At 35.7% G+C, this 15,286-nt stretch overlaps 1 protein-coding gene across 1 annotated transcript; it reads right to left on the reverse strand.

Annotated features, from left to right (window-relative positions):
- Positions 1 to 5,476: 5,476 nt before the first annotated feature.
- Positions 5,477 to 13,274, reverse strand: lrrc3ca (leucine rich repeat containing 3Ca). Its single transcript, XM_043253277.1, has 2 exons — positions 13,130 to 13,274; positions 5,477 to 7,457 (listed from the first exon to the last, which is right to left on the reverse strand). Exon 2 carries the CDS (start codon positions 7,359 to 7,361, stop codon positions 6,561 to 6,563), a length of 801 nt encoding a protein of 266 aa, XP_043109212.1. The 5' UTR covers positions 7,362 to 7,457; positions 13,130 to 13,274; the 3' UTR covers positions 5,477 to 6,560.
- Positions 13,275 to 15,286: the final 2,012 nt, after the last annotated feature.

The following is a 15,286-nucleotide window of genomic DNA, read 5'->3' on the forward strand; positions in this document are numbered from 1 at the left end:
TATTGTTTTATTATACCACTGATGCTGCCGCTGACAGTCTGACAGGTCACCTGTCACCAGATACAAATCTAAAGATTATATAGCCAAAGCAAATTTTTTCTTTCTTTCTTTTTTCCTTTTTTTTTTTTTTTGGTTCACTGTAGCCTACACAAGTTAAATTAATCTCTATAATAATGGGTGTTTACGTTAACGTTTAGTACTTACCTGTAGAGGGCAATGTTGTTTATAGAATCAAAGAGACAGAAAGCAGCCAAACTGATTGAGAAATTAAGAGAGATATGAAAATAATATGACCTAAGGTATCGTGTAAATAGAAATCAGGAATATTTATGTACTTTAATGACCTGCATGACAGACACTATGTTATGCCACATGTCAGGCACCAGAAAGAAGAGCATGCAGAACAATTTTAATCATGCTTACGTATTTACAAATGATTTATTTACAATTACAAGTTTTTAACTAATAGTCATTATTAAGCAGAAACGTTCACACACACACACACACACACACACACACACACACACACACACACACACACACACACACACACACAAGTGCAAGGTGAGCTAGTCTGAAATGTAAATGAACCTCAGGCAACAGGTGTGTGTTTGGTAGAAGACTGTAACATTACCTGTTAAACCAACCCCCCTCTACACACACACATACACACACACTCACCTGCTGGACCTGCTATTGAAGGACCTGCTATTGATGTCAGGGACAAATGTTTGTTGTCTTCAACTTCATACTGTACAATGTCTATGATGGCTTGTGTGTAAACATGTTGCTGTTGTGTTGCACATTGTCTGAAAATCTATATTTCAGTAGTACCGATACTTCATGGAAAATGATGGCTTCAGGAGGAAAGTATCTCTGCCAAAAATTAATATTCAGCCTTTCATTTGCTCATTATTAGTTAAGTTTTTTTCTATGTTATTAGGAGGACAAGATCAGCTGTATTTTCCAAACATTGGAGCTGTTGAGCTTTTGGAGAAAAATCATCATAGTTAATTAATTTCTGTAAAAAAGTCTTGTGAATCCACACAGCAGCATTTTAATCTCATTCAGCTGCAGTTTATTCAAACTTGCTGCCTCAAGGCATATGCCAGATTCTGACACACAAAATATTTAGGCCTAAATATAAGATTTTTTATTATTATTATTTCCCACCCAGTTGTTGTGGTTTTAACACACACACACACACAACTGTAATAAGTGTAAAAAGTGTAATATACTGTATATTTGTCAGTCATACATGAAACAGGTAACAAACAGCTATGATTTCAGCACCGATGCCATATTATATTATTAACTGAATTTGAATTTTTTAAATAATCACAAGTATACCAACCACCATTGATTTTTACTGATCTGACAACGCTGATATGATAATCATACTGTAGAACAACATGTAGCGTTATCACATAATTTAATAAATGAGACTAGACATTTGCCAAAGCAATCTTCAAATTCACAAGGTTATGAAATTCTGCTTTAATATGTTCACACTTTATGAAGTGTTTGAAATGCCTGCTGATTGTTTTGTTCACCCCAATGTGCTGTAACCACAAGATTCTGGAATTGCAATCTTGATTGCTTACACCTGCTCATCATTTTTCATTGTTGTGTATTTATAGCCACATTCACTCTCTGCACATTTTTGGTAAAGACTTGAATGTAATTGCTGCTGGGATTTTCTGTAATCATAGTCCTGTCTGTCATGGTTCACCTGACTCCTGTCTGGTTATCTTGTACCTGTGCTTTTAGACTGTGATTTGCATTTGTTTTCTCTTCATCATGCCTGGCTGCATATTTTGACCCTTTGGAAATTCTCTCATGATTCTGTGCTTAGACTTGTTAGCTATCGGTGTTGCTCATTAAATTCTCTCCACATGAATATAAACCCAGCATGTCTGTTCGCAATGCTACGAAAAATACACAGACTTGTTGGGATTCACCACATGATATTTTAGTGTTTTCAAAATGTTTGAAGATTGCAATGGGATTCGACATTTTTCGTGACGCACAATGAGTTAAACCGTCTTGTAAATTGCTTATTTTGTTGCAGGGCTTGACAGTGACAGTTGACAGTTTTTATACAAAGATAATAAATATATACAATATATTATATGTGAACAAAAACATTTATTTTGGATGCAATTAAAATATAGCAAAATGTTTTAGTGGTTTATGGAATGGGAGAAAAAGGTAAATTGGAACCACTGCTAAATGTGGAAAAGGATGTAAGAATGGCATAGATCTAATTTTACACTCCATTTTCACATTTTAAAGTTTAAATCCTATTTAGTAACTAAAAGTGCTAATCATTTTTCAATATAAAAACAAATAAAAATGCTGTAGTAGTGCATTGTCTGTCAAAAAGCAGTTTGTGTTCACCTTAAGATGCCCTCCTTAAAATCCTCTTCTATGCTGAACCAATATCTAAGCGCTCTAATTGAGGCAGAAATGCTTAGGTCTTTCATTATTCTACCAGTTTATAATACTGGTGGGACTCACACTATTTCAGGCTCTGTAACTAGACTAGGTCATGTTTTTCTTCTCTCGTGTTCGACTTTTTGGCCCCCATAGGAATACCCTTTCAGAACATCCTTAGCTGATGGGAAGATTCCTTGAGGTCCTCCGGGCAACAGTCCAGGGCAGGGAAATCTACCTCACAGCAACCCAGTAAGGGAAACACACGAAGAAGAGGGCCTCACCTCTGGCATCTTGATTGATTGGCATGCTAGAATAGTTCATGCATTATAAATGGCATTTATTGCACCTTTACAATGGTGTTTGGGGAATAATTCCAGAGGTTATTTCAAAAGTCAATCAAGGTTCTTCTGACGGGACCTGCAATCTCAAACAGATCAAGTCAAGTGTATCATACCAATTTCCTCTCCAGCTACTAAATATCAAGTCATTCCCAAGTTCTGAAGAGGATCTGTTTTTGCACATATATTAAAAGCATCTCTCAAATGCAGGTTAACTTTGAAGGACCATGAATTGATGTGACATAGCATGCTTTGATCACCCTCCAAGACTGCTTGTTTTTGTTTTTATGTACTTTATATTTCCATGTACATTATCAATTGGAAAACGGTTGTTGCGTTTGCCAGACATTTCTATGCAAAGCAACTCACACTATATCAAATTATAAAAGTTTATCCACCACAAATATAAGCCATAACCTTATTGTTGATCATATGCCCTATCATAAGAACATTCCAGTGCTCAGCATCACATTCGTAAGCATATTCACATTAACTAAGAATAATAAATGTGCATTTTAAATAACATGTATTTTTCATTGTTAGTTCGTGTTAACTAAATAGTAAACTACTGTTACTATGTTCACAAATGCATCTTGTGTTTTTGGAATATTTAAGGTTCAGTAAAAGCAGTAATGACATCATGTTGGTAGGAAAAAAGCTAATTTTTTCTTTTTTAAATCATTCAGTCAATCAATCAAACAATGTTATGCCATGCTGCACTAACAATGCATGAAAATGGTACCAGTTTGCTTACTGCAAACTTAAAGCTTAAAGTTTTATAAATCAATACCACTAAATTATATTTAATAATAATGATTTTTTTTCTGTTAAAATGGTATTATATAAGATATTAAAATATAAATATAAAATATAAGCCATGAGTATTTTGTGACCCTGGACCATAATTAAGATTATTTATCATAAATAAGATTTTCAGTGATGTGTGGCTTGTTAGGTTCAGGTAATATTTGCAAATCTGGATTCTAGGGTGCAAAAAAACAAGCTAAATACTTAGAAAATTGTCTTTAAAGTTCTTAGCAAGGCATTCTACTAAATGTCTTCAGAGAACATGATCTTTACCATATCCTAATGATTTTTGACATACAAATAAAAATAGGGGTGCTTCAAAAGGTTCTTCACAGCAATGCCATAGAAGAACAATTTTGGGTTCCACAAAGAACCATCACTTTCTTACCTTTTTGTAATCTAAAGAACCTTTTTTTTGCCACAAATAAACCTTCAGGTTCTTCAGACTTTAAAGGTTCTTTATGAAACCATTTAGCCAAAAGGTTATTCTATGGCATTGTGAAGCACCTTTAGTGTAAAACTAAGCAAAATCTATCAGTATTATTTCATACTCATGCAGTTTATTTTTGGTGACTTTACCTGTGCTACTTATGACTGTTTTGTGATCTAGGGTCACATATAAAGTTTTAACTTGTGCTGAAGATTTGCTAAATGCTTTTTATATCGCAAATATATTGCAATATTATGATTGTTGTTGTTTTTGTGGGTCATTTTGTACCAGGGTGAGCTTCATAGCTACTTGTGTACAGGCCATTGTGAAGATGGCCAGGGTGTTTTGACACCTTACAAAGATCTTGGCAATCTACCAAAGCACTTAGGATTCAATTTAGAAAATGCAGAATTTACACTATAATATATGGGATGGAGAAACAAAATGTCATTGTCTAATTTATTTTGATTGTTGTTATTACTTTAATGTATTTATTTGGTAAACCAGGCAATGAATGGGCTAAAGTGCATAATCCATATGGAAAGTAAAAAAACCAATGAGTATTACAGATGAAAATAAGGTTTAACTATAAGTTTACGTTTCATTTTCCACATGACATTTATATAATTCTTGAATAATGTTAGGATCAATGGGTTGAATACACAGTGTGACCACAGAGACCCTAAAAAACAATGCCTTGTTGGCACTCTAATGAGGATAACACTTTCAAACAAACCATATAATGCATACATTTTCTGTCGCTAAGACTGAAACAGAAAATTCAACATATGCACGATCAGCAAATAATTTCGCTAACATTTTGCAATAAGGTTGTATACGTTAATGTTAACTTAGACAGAATTTGAAAATATGAAAAAACACTGAACAAAACGGTGCTTTTGGAGTGTTTTAACTTCACATAGACTAATAGATTATAACTGCATGTGTTTTACCTTTTAAATTAAGCATAGCATTATATATTTATAAATTAGCACTAGCATAAAAGAAACAATTGCTGTAAAAAAATATTGTTCACTGTTTGTTCAGAATATATAGTGCATTAACTAATGTTAACGTTTAGAACCTTATTGTAAAGTGTTTTCTTTCTTTCTTTTTCCTTAATGTGAAAACTTAGAGCTTATGAACCAATTTACAACCACTTTTGGACTGAAGTTGCTGCCTAGTGAGCTGCCTTGTTATCTACTGTCTACATATCCAGATGCAAGCAAAATTATGCCTGCCTATCATCTGGAACAGCTTTCCTGTCAGGAGTGCCTATGATATGTTAATATGTCTTGCTAGGCAGCTCATTAGGTTTTGGAACAGAGTGCACTTTTCTAATGAACTCCATGACATCCTTCGCTGCCTTTTGTAAAAAAAAAAAATTAAATTAAATTCTTAATTTACAGATTTGACTGGTAAAACTTTGTAGACATTCAATCACACAGGCAGAACATTCAGGTGGATTTCAACTTAAGATTTATCTTGGCAGACATTCTGAATTATCCCTGCTGGCACTCAACATAAGAAACTGAACAATCACACAGTATTGGATGTGACATACCAAGGATCCGCTCTAACAGTGCAAGCACACTATGTGGTGGTCAACATCATCTCATTATCTTTAAACATAAAAGTTTGAAACGTTTTAATTCATTTTTTTAAAGTGTCTCAGGGGTTTCCTTAGAAACGACAACAGTGATTTATCTTACAGCTAGTGACTGATCACAAAAATAACAAGCTAACCTGTTTATTTCTTTTAAGACACAGAGTCAGTAAGACTGCAGGATTCACGAAGAAAATAATTAACCATTTTCTGTGCTCCCCTAAAAATCTAACCACTGAGTATCAAAGCAAACTACAGTGCTTTTTTCTTTTGCACAGTTTGTATATGTTTACTGAGACACCTGAAAAATCATTGATGCATGCAAAAATGTGTTGCTCTGTAAAATTTTGATGTTGCCTGCAGGGACAACAACAGTACTTTTTGTAAATACCCAGTAGGATGAGTGCTTTACGCTTCGTGTGCTGCCTGCCAAATGGGAATCTGACTGAAAAAAGAACCACTGGATGAAAAAAAACAGACAACGCCTCCTTTAAAAGCATGCAGAGCAGACAAACCTCTTAGTAAAGATGAGCCTCAAGCTCGGCCATTTCTGAATCAATTATTTATCTGAATTGGATTAGATGGCCCCTGTGATTTCCCTCCTTCTGTCTCCAGTCATCTCTGTCCATGCGTGCATATGTGGATGGTTTTAGCATGATATGTTTCACATTTCCCTATTGTGAACATTGCAATCCACTGACCACAAAGCATCCTACGTTAGAAGTTCTTCCTGGTTCTTTGGGAGGGTTCTGAACAATCCTGAGTGGTACCTTGAAGTGAGTTATCTGTTATTCAAGGGATACAAAGCCATTATTCTTTTTTTTCCTACAGGTTTGATCAATTTTATGTTTTAGAGACCGGAAGCCCAGTGTCCAATGTGCCATTGCCTTTTGGCAGCCTGAGAAGCTTCCTCCACATATCATAAGCACTTGACCTGGCACTATACCACAGTGCTAATGGTGGAAGACTCCTCAGACTTGCCCTGCCTGCTGGGCAGAGACTTGAGATACTCCAGGTGGCGCCTGGCATCTTCCTGATTGTGTCTCACATAGTAGACCAGATAGGAGATGACCATGGTGAACCATCCAAACATGGTCACCAACATGGCCACGTCCGTGGTCTTTTTGAGCACCACACACAGGTCCAGGTCTTTGGCCAGCAGGAAAGGCACGCCATTGGCTTCAGAGTCTGAGGGCTCAGATGTCTGACAGATAATGCCAGTCAAAGACACAGGCTCTAGGTCTAAGCGTGGAAGGGCTGTCTGCAGCCTGCAGTCACAGTGCCAGGGGTTTCCAGTGAGGTTGGATCGTGCTCTAACACCTTCAAAGGCATCTGGGTCTAGTGTCTTGAGCTGGTTTGACGACAGATCCAGAAATTGTAGAGAGACGCCCAAGCCTCTAAAGGCTCCTGGTTCAAGTAAAGCTAGTTCGTTATGGGAGAGATCCAATTCAGCTAGCAGTGGAAGATCATGAAAGGCATTGGCAGGGATACTAGTCAGGAGGTTGTAGTCCAGGTAGAGGCGTTGTGTGTCATTGGGAATGTCCTGAGGGATCTCAGTAAGATGCAGGTTGCTGCAGCGCATAGTCTTACCGCCAAATGAGCCCTCGCTGTCTGAACAGTAGCAGCGTTTGGAGCAGGAAGTCGCAGCATGGTGGAAACACAGTGTCATCAGCACTAAGCTGTGAAAAAGCAACCACATGACCACAGAGTGCCGAAGCAGCCAACCTGAAGGTAGCAGCATTGTGGGACAGCGGGCATAATCCCTTTAGAGTACAACCTGTGCTGAGAGCATCCAGGGGGCTGTACCCAACATCAAAATGCCCAACAGCTTGCAACCCTAGAAGATTGAAGAATACAGCCAGTTAATAAAATATATATATATTTCTTTACTGTTTCAGATATCAGAATATTCAAAGAGTTTGTGTTTTTTTTTAATGCCACTGTGCTCCCTGTGTGTGATAATTTTGTAGTATGAGAATGAGAGTTATTATGTCATTTAAAAAGATTCCAGTTTTGTTATAATACATTGTCTTAACATTACGAATGCCAATTAATCAAGCTATGCCATTGTTTAACTGTACATATCTCTTACTAAATCCAATTTTCATTTTCTTGCAACAATGTCTCACCAATCTGTGATTTAAGTATTTATACATAGCCTACTTTGATTGTCCCTTATTAACTTTCAGTGAAATACAAATACATTCTAAACAATGCAGGCTTTTTTGTTATTATTATTGGATTGTTTTTTATGTTTTTACCCAAGTGTTTTCTGCACTCAAAAAATGCAGAGGTCAGTTGTTGGGTCATTCTATTGGATTATTTGCTGGGTAATGTTTCCCTTAATATGCTGCTTTTTACATGCTTTGGTTACTCTTAAGTGGACTATCAAAATAAAATGTTTTTCATAAAGTGCATTTTTTTCTACCTAGCCACTGGGTTGAGCTTGCCTCCAATAAAACAGCCCAGCTGCTGAGTTACAGTCAGATTGATGGGGAATTTTGCATCTACTACAGGAGAGCAATTCTCAGCATTACTGTGTTGGTCACTTCTTCAGAGAAATAAAGGTTTGTATACATTATTTCATATAGCCATGTCTTTACTGTGTTTCAAATTATATTATTTTATGGACAGCAGCTGCCATTTCACATGAAGGTAACACCTCGGAGGACATTTATTTTATGCTGAATTAAATATAGGGTGATATTTAAATATGTTCTCTAATATCAGTACTGTTTATTTATGGCCAGGTTATGGATCCAGTCACAGCATCTTTCAGCTTTGAGCTCAGATTTTCAGCGGCATACAAAACTCTGGCAACCCAAACTTGAATTGGGTTGCCAAATAACTCAAGTTGGGTTGTTTTTAACCTATCGTTGTATCTTCGAGTGTCTATGTGTAGTATACACAGACAAACGCACAAAGAATATGCAAGTATGACAAACACATACAGCACAGAAATGAATATTAATAAGCTGACTCCTGCCTTAACCTATTTTAATTTCATAATCATTTTTATCATTAAAAATGATGCAGTAGATGCTAAAAGCAGTGTGGATTTAACTATTATTATTTTCCTGCTGGCTTCATACCCTTTTTACCAGACATACTAAGCAATGCTTTTGCCAAAAAAACCTTCAAAAAATATCCATTCTTATTTATAACATAAAAGTGGAAACCCTGCTATGATGGCCTAATTGAAAAGTTAAATGAAATCCAGGACTTACAAAAAATGACTTGTGAACAATATGTGTGTTTCTCAAAAAAACAGTTTTAATAGGTATATGTATAGATAAGATATATATATATATATATATATAATATATAAATATATATATATATATATATATATATATATATATATATATATATATATATATATATATATATATATATATATATATATATATGTATTGCTGAACCTCCCTGTGTTCACCAAAAAAAAAATTAAATGAGATAAGTACCTCTTACAAACTGTTATCTCACATAAGAACTATGCTATTTATTATATTCAAATTACCTAGATTAAGAGGCCCAGGTAAAGAATGCAATTCCAAGCCTTCCTCTAGAATTGTGACAAGCTACCTTATAAATTCTAAGAGTTATAAGAGTACTTTATACAGTGCATGTTGTCATAAAATAATTGAGCTGCTAGAGTGGACTGCCATGGTTTTGCAATAGGTGATTTTGCGGTTCACTGAAGAAATATTCATGAAATCTCTTATTAAAATCAAGTAGAAATGTAAAAGTATTTGCTTAATTCTATGCCTCTGTCCCTTCAATCACTTGACATCTATCAAAAACTCCACCCTCCAAAGACATATCCGCAAACCCAAATGTGATTGGTGACAGCTTGAAAGATGCTTAAAAATGTCATATTAATTTGGGAATGTTTCTTTGTTTTTTTTTTTTTGGTTTTTCAGATTGATATTTGTACATGTCAGACTTGCAACATATGTAATCTTATTCTGGGCAAATAAATCATTTGAATGCTTATATTTAACATAATTAGCCTTACCACAAACAATGGTCACTCTAAATATTGCACATGGAAAAGACAGCAGTCCAAATTATGTACAGTACAAGAGAGGGCAGGTAAGGAACACTGCCTGCTATTCGAACTGTGGTTGCCATTTTGGATATTTAATCCCACCAACGTTGTGGTCAGTAATCCATAATAATAGTTTCACTTAAGACGCAGCTAGTTCTGTCTGAAGAACAAACATAAACATAAACTTTTTGTTTTGAAATTCACAATTCTTTCATTTATTTTGTCCAATCTTCTAAAAATAGCTTCCCACCTTGGCTCATTAATATATCAGCAGCATATAAGAAGCGGCTATCCTCTTACAAATCTTCAGGGTAACATGCTCTAGAAGGCAGCTGCCTTGGTTGGCTCCAATAATTTCCAACCTTAACTATCATAAGAAAAACTACAAAACTGATTTCAACTCTGCACAAGCCTGCAGTTTTTTTTAACCAGTATATAAATATCACTAGTTCTCTGTTTATGTATTGCATCACCTCTTTTTACCAATAATTTTGAATTTTCAAATACCAAAAGTCTCTGGGTTTGTAGTTGACAAATGGCAGCGGACCCGCCACTGTCCACTTACACAGATTAAAAATGAAATCGATCTCTAAGTACCTCTTAGTATCACATAACAAGTGGGAGTCTCCTAAAGGAGGGACTGTTTGTTGAAGGGAGGGAGGAATAAGACGTTCTAGACTACAAAAGCAGCTGAAATGCCAAGCAAATAGATCCCTAACTGAAGGCTGAAGAAGGGAGAGAGAAAGAGAGAGAGGGAGAAAGGAAGACATTAGCTCAGCTTTCATGCTTCAGTGACCAAAGTCTTTCCCTGCCAAAAAAAAAAAAAAAAACAAACCAAGACAGTTATTTTATCCGGGGTTTAAAAGAAAAGTGATTCTAGCCTTGCTGTACCGTGAAGTTTTCTCTATTAAAGTGTGGAAGGGTGACCTAAGGATGAGCAAAGTGATGGAAGATAGGTTAGATAAGAGTCACAAACCCCCTGGAAAAGCTGTACCGCTCATGAATACACAACAGGGTTCTGTCATGACATTTTCGCAAGTGATAGTGTGGGCCGGACACATAAGGAGAGACAGACAGGCAGTGAAAGATGAGGACAACAAAAACCTAAAACACAGATCTGCAGAGAAATACAGCCGAGAGGGAAAGGTAAAAATAAATGATAGCTCAATGGCAGTTCAATGGACAGAGATGGACAAAATAAAGGTTGAAACAAGACATGAGAGGGAAGCATGTAGGGGGTGAGGAGAAACCACACAGGATGTTTACATGATTCAACAGAGAGAACAAGATAGGAAACAAGAGAATCTGAGGAGCAAGTCTTGCATTACAGAAGAGAAGAAAGAAGAGAAGGGTGAAAAATGAGGTTAAAAGGTTCAGGACAGAACATTTTGGGGAGAAAACTAATGTGACCTTGCCCCTGCAATGAAAGGCCAACGAACCCAATTAGACTGGATAAGGAAAAAAACAAAACAAAACAATGGGTTACTCATGCAAATGCTATTGATTAACAATGGACGACAAATTGCAGACACATACTTGATATGATTTATGATATGGCAATTTATACTCCAGCTTGATTGAAGAGTCATCAAGACGTGTGTTTTGGATTCATGCTGGCAGCATGGGATGTTTGTGTGCTAGTTTACCCACCACACTTCTTAACTAGTTAATGTACCATTACCTTTGACCATCAAATCACTAAACCGGCAACTCAAATCAGTATGAAAACGCATGCGATTTATAATCAGCCATGGACACATTGATATTTTTTGTCTTCAGCAACTCCTGACATGTTATGCTATGACTTTTCAGTCAACTTCCATAAGATTTGTGTCCAGACTCTCAAACAAGAATACAAATTACAGTGAAGAGAATACATTAGAGTGGGGATAGGAAAGACGCTTTGTCAAAGCCGAACTGGTCTGTACTGAATAACGTGTCATTAGATAGAACTTGACTGAGATGATAATTGGCCTGATATTGCCACTTTGTCACTTTATAAAACTTGTTGCTCATGCTGAATGTGTAAGCATTATAAGATGAGACGGTCTGGAAGATGGAAAGCTCTAACATTAAAAGCTGTAGTTAGATGAAAGTTAAACAGATATGTTTTAGCAACATCGCAGCGGCTATACTGTGCTAATGGATTGATGAAAAGAAGCATGCTTCACTATTTACCATGTAGACTCGCTGAGAAGCATGCTTTAACTTATTTTATAATAGGAGACTGTAAAATTGCGATATTACGATAGCTAACTTTATTCAACAGGACTGAATGGTATTTGTTACATGCATAAATGTAAAGTAATTCCCACGTAAGAAAATGTAAAATATGTGTGGGTGTAAGAGAACAGATAATGGTGATTAAAAAAACAACTAGGTTATAATAGCTGTTTGATATGCATAAAATATGTTTGAGGGAGCTCATAATTTGGTTTGGTCTTTGTCTTTTGAAACCGTCACAAGTTTTAATCTTGAGATACCGTTCTTAGTCTACAAACTGTTGTGCTTCCTCATCTCTAGTCTTGTTTAATAATTAATTTCAAACAATGTCTGAGTGCTCCTGGCTGCTGGCAGTGTGATAGTTTACACTGAGACTCTGCTGTCAACCTGTACTGTTCAACTATCTGAAAAAAAAAATAAAAAAAAAAAAAAAAAAAAAATATATATATATATATATATATATATATATATATATATATATATATATATATATATATATATATATATAAATAATAATCAATAATCTACAGAAACATATCAATAACCAGTAATCATAAATCACACAACATCATGCACATAAATAAAGAGCAGAATATCCACATATAATCACTGAATACAGTAATTACTGTCCACACTGAGTGAAAACTGCGCTGTAACAAATGTTTTGTTTTTTATTATATGTTGCAAAATCTACATGACTCCATAATACATTTTATTAATTCAAAAACCATATAAACCAACCTGACTGCATTCATTCATTTTTAAGTATGTGTATAAATGACCCCTTTAAGACGTTTTAAATCTGTACATCTCCATATTTTGTAGTGTATTAAATGATGAACATATAAGACACAATCTTTATAACAGATTTTTTTAAATATTTAAATTGAGCCTAAACGTATATCACATTTTAATATGTATGCAAGTATTTTATTTATTTTTGTATTGATAACATTTAATATTTAGTGATAAATAAAACAGTTTTTGCAAGTTTTACAAGAGTCACGAGTGTCTTTTAATTAGTTACGCATAGTTTTTCTTCATTCGCTTGACTCCTGAAAGAAAGTAACATTATAAATAAAAGCAAGAGTTCACGCTGTAATTGCAAATCTTGATCAAACAACAACAGACTGTCTAAAGCTAACTTAAGTGACCTTTTAAGTGCGTATTTCCTTATTTGAACGCGTTGAATGTACCGTTAGTGCACTTGTCGTTCATATGCAAGACTGACTCACATTTCTCCTCTCTGTCTTCTGAGATCACATCTGCTCTTTTCGGCATTCGCCTTCGCGGGATTGCTGAAGAAAAGGCAGTTCAGTGACATTTGCACAAATATTCCTTCTGGTTTAGTGCTGGAGATCCGCACGCAGCGCGAGCTTTGGACGCGTTTGGAAGCAGGGAGAGAGAGAGAGAGAGAGAGAGAGAGAGAGAGAGAGAGAGAGAGAGAGAAAGACAGAGAGAGAGAGAGCGCCGTGATCAGTTTCCACGCAACCAGCAGCACCACAGCATCAAGAGGATACAAGGAATTTAGTCTGATGATTCCAAACGACCTGGTATGGTAACTTCCATGAACTACAGATCATTCGTTCAGCGTTCATGACACTTGATTCAGATATTTTCCATATGCATTCATATTTTAATTTATAAATAACCTGCTCCTGGAACCAAACTGCTAATGTAATTATGTCATAATAAAGTCCTACTAATATTATTAAATTAGAATCGATGAATCAAAATAAGGTTCCGTTGGATGCACTGAAACACATAATAACAGAACATATAAATGGTTGAAAATTATAATAAACCATTAGTCTGTGTTTAAAATGTATTATTATACTGTTTTTACCATATTCATCACAAGTAACTGTGTTCTAAACACTTTACAGATTTTGAATTGTAAGTAGCTAGAATAAAGATTAACAGAGCGTGTATGAATACACTATTTATAACAGCTTGAGTTGATTTTTCTCATTGATATAATGTTAAGCCTGTGGTGTCTGTCCAGTCACATTTAAAGGTTAATCTGTGAAAAGATCACTGATGCCTGCCCCATGCTGAAACATGACTTGTTTCATATTATTTTCTTCTGCAAATGTAGCGTCAACATTCCGGCTTGACAGGCATATTGCAGTATTGTTTAATATTAACAAATTAATTGAGCATCGCCTCTAAACCCAAAGGCTATTTTTTTCCCTAATGCAGTCTCTGTAATTTAGTTTAGACAACAGAAAAAAATACAGCCTTTAGATTGATGAAAGTAATCTTTCATTTATTTCACCCGCCCGTGTTCTTTCTCTTTCTCTGTCTCACACTCAAACTAAATCAGACAGCTACTTAAAATGATGACCTGCGTGTGGGTGGGCTGCTGTTAATTCGGATTGATCTGTGGCCTGCTGGAGCACTTATGGACTTAATGTAACAAGATGTTTGTGCGTGTGTGTGTGTGTGTGTGTGTTTCTGGCACTCTAAATGATTGTCTAAAATGATTGTCTGTTATACTTTTATATTATCCTGTGACATTTTAACAAAGAGGAACAAAATGTATGTCGGAGCCGCACGGTATTATATTAAAAATCTTAATAACGGGGTTTTGTTACATAATTTATCTTCAACATTCTCAGCCACATCAGTATTTCGCCCCTAAAATGTGAGTCAATCATACTGGAGTTGCTTAATCTATAGAAGATTGTGTTTCACTCGATGCATGACCTTGCATGCTCCGTGATGAGGCCAAAACACCAGGAAAGAATATACACACCTTAAAACGTATTCTGTGCTCAAAATATGACAAATAATGATAGAACAGGCAGATAGTTCTACAAGATATTGCCAGTCACACTAACTTTCACCTCACATGGTTAAGTTTTGTTCATTAGTGGTGCAAGCATCACTGTTAGGTTAGGTTAAACATATGAAAATATGAACATATGAACTTTACACTTTGGCTTGTGACTTAAGTGTGCTATGCATCAGAATGAGACCGATTCATGCAGTTGAGAAGAGGTGCTATTATTGTACCTAAAATTCTTGCCTAGGAAAAAACTTTAGCAAAACAATGTACAATACCCACAAATGTACAATATTTGAAGGAGGGACCCAGGACTGGTCTTTTCAGCCAACAAACCACATTTAAACTCTAGACTGAAAGTAGATCAAAGCACTTCAGGCGGATAAGGAAGCGGATTAAAGTGGAGTCTCTTTCTCATCATTCAAATTCAATCTCACATAAAAAGGAAACACAATCTAGCCCTTACCTCAGTTGGACTCATTGATAGCAGTCTTGACATGGTGACCCAACTCCACTGTTCAGTGAGTGGTGACTGTAACGTTCAGGTGCTGTAGAAGTGTTTTGTATTCTAATGTTCCAGCTTCAGTTATGCTATCAGTTACCA

The sequence above is a fragment of the Puntigrus tetrazona genome, chromosome 12 (assembly GCF_018831695.1).
Source record: "Puntigrus tetrazona isolate hp1 chromosome 12, ASM1883169v1, whole genome shotgun sequence".
Lineage (NCBI taxonomy): Eukaryota > Metazoa > Chordata > Actinopteri > Cypriniformes > Cyprinidae > Puntigrus > Puntigrus tetrazona.

Excerpts from the sequence above, each read along its gene's own strand:
- lrrc3ca (XM_043253277.1), bottom strand. The coding sequence starts at position 7,361 with ATGCTGCTACCTTCAGGTTGGCTGCTTCGGCACTCTGTGGTCATGTGG.